This window comes from Egretta garzetta, unplaced genomic scaffold, assembly GCF_000687185.1.
Source record: "Egretta garzetta isolate BGI_Z169 unplaced genomic scaffold, ASM68718v1 scaffold766, whole genome shotgun sequence".
Classification (NCBI taxonomy): Eukaryota; Metazoa; Chordata; class Aves; order Pelecaniformes; family Ardeidae; genus Egretta; species Egretta garzetta.
Genome location: NW_009260030.1, coordinates 205,230 through 205,505, shown reverse-complemented (window position 1 = coordinate 205,505; position 276 = coordinate 205,230). Strand labels below are relative to the sequence as shown.

Genomic DNA, 276 nt, shown 5'->3' with positions numbered 1-276 from the left:
GGCCCCGGCGCGCCCGCGGGCACCTACCTTCACCTGGCTCTCGGTCATCCCTAAGGAGTAGGCGAGACGGGCTCTCTCCGGTCCTGCCAAGTATTTCGTCTGCTCGAAGGTTTTCTCCAAAGCAAAAATCTGTTGCCCGGAGAAAGTCGGTCGCGAGTGTTTCTTCTTGCCGTCCTTGTCCAAAACCATCCCCGTCTGAGCTGAAAGCGGAGGAGAAACAGCTCCGTCAGGGACGGGGCCCGCACCGGTCCCGGCTCGGAGCCGGCGCCCGGCGGG

General features: G+C 63.8%; 1 protein-coding gene across 1 annotated transcript in view; it reads right to left on the bottom strand.

Annotated features, from left to right (window-relative positions):
- Positions 1-276, bottom strand: part of NKX6-2 (NK6 homeobox 2) — a 6,896-nt gene that overhangs the window by 1,577 nt on the left and 5,043 nt on the right. The window contains exon 2 of the mRNA XM_035896537.1: positions 28-200. Coding sequence (XP_035752430.1) covers positions 28-200 — 173 coding nt within the window. The remainder of the gene's footprint in view (positions 1-27; positions 201-276) is intronic.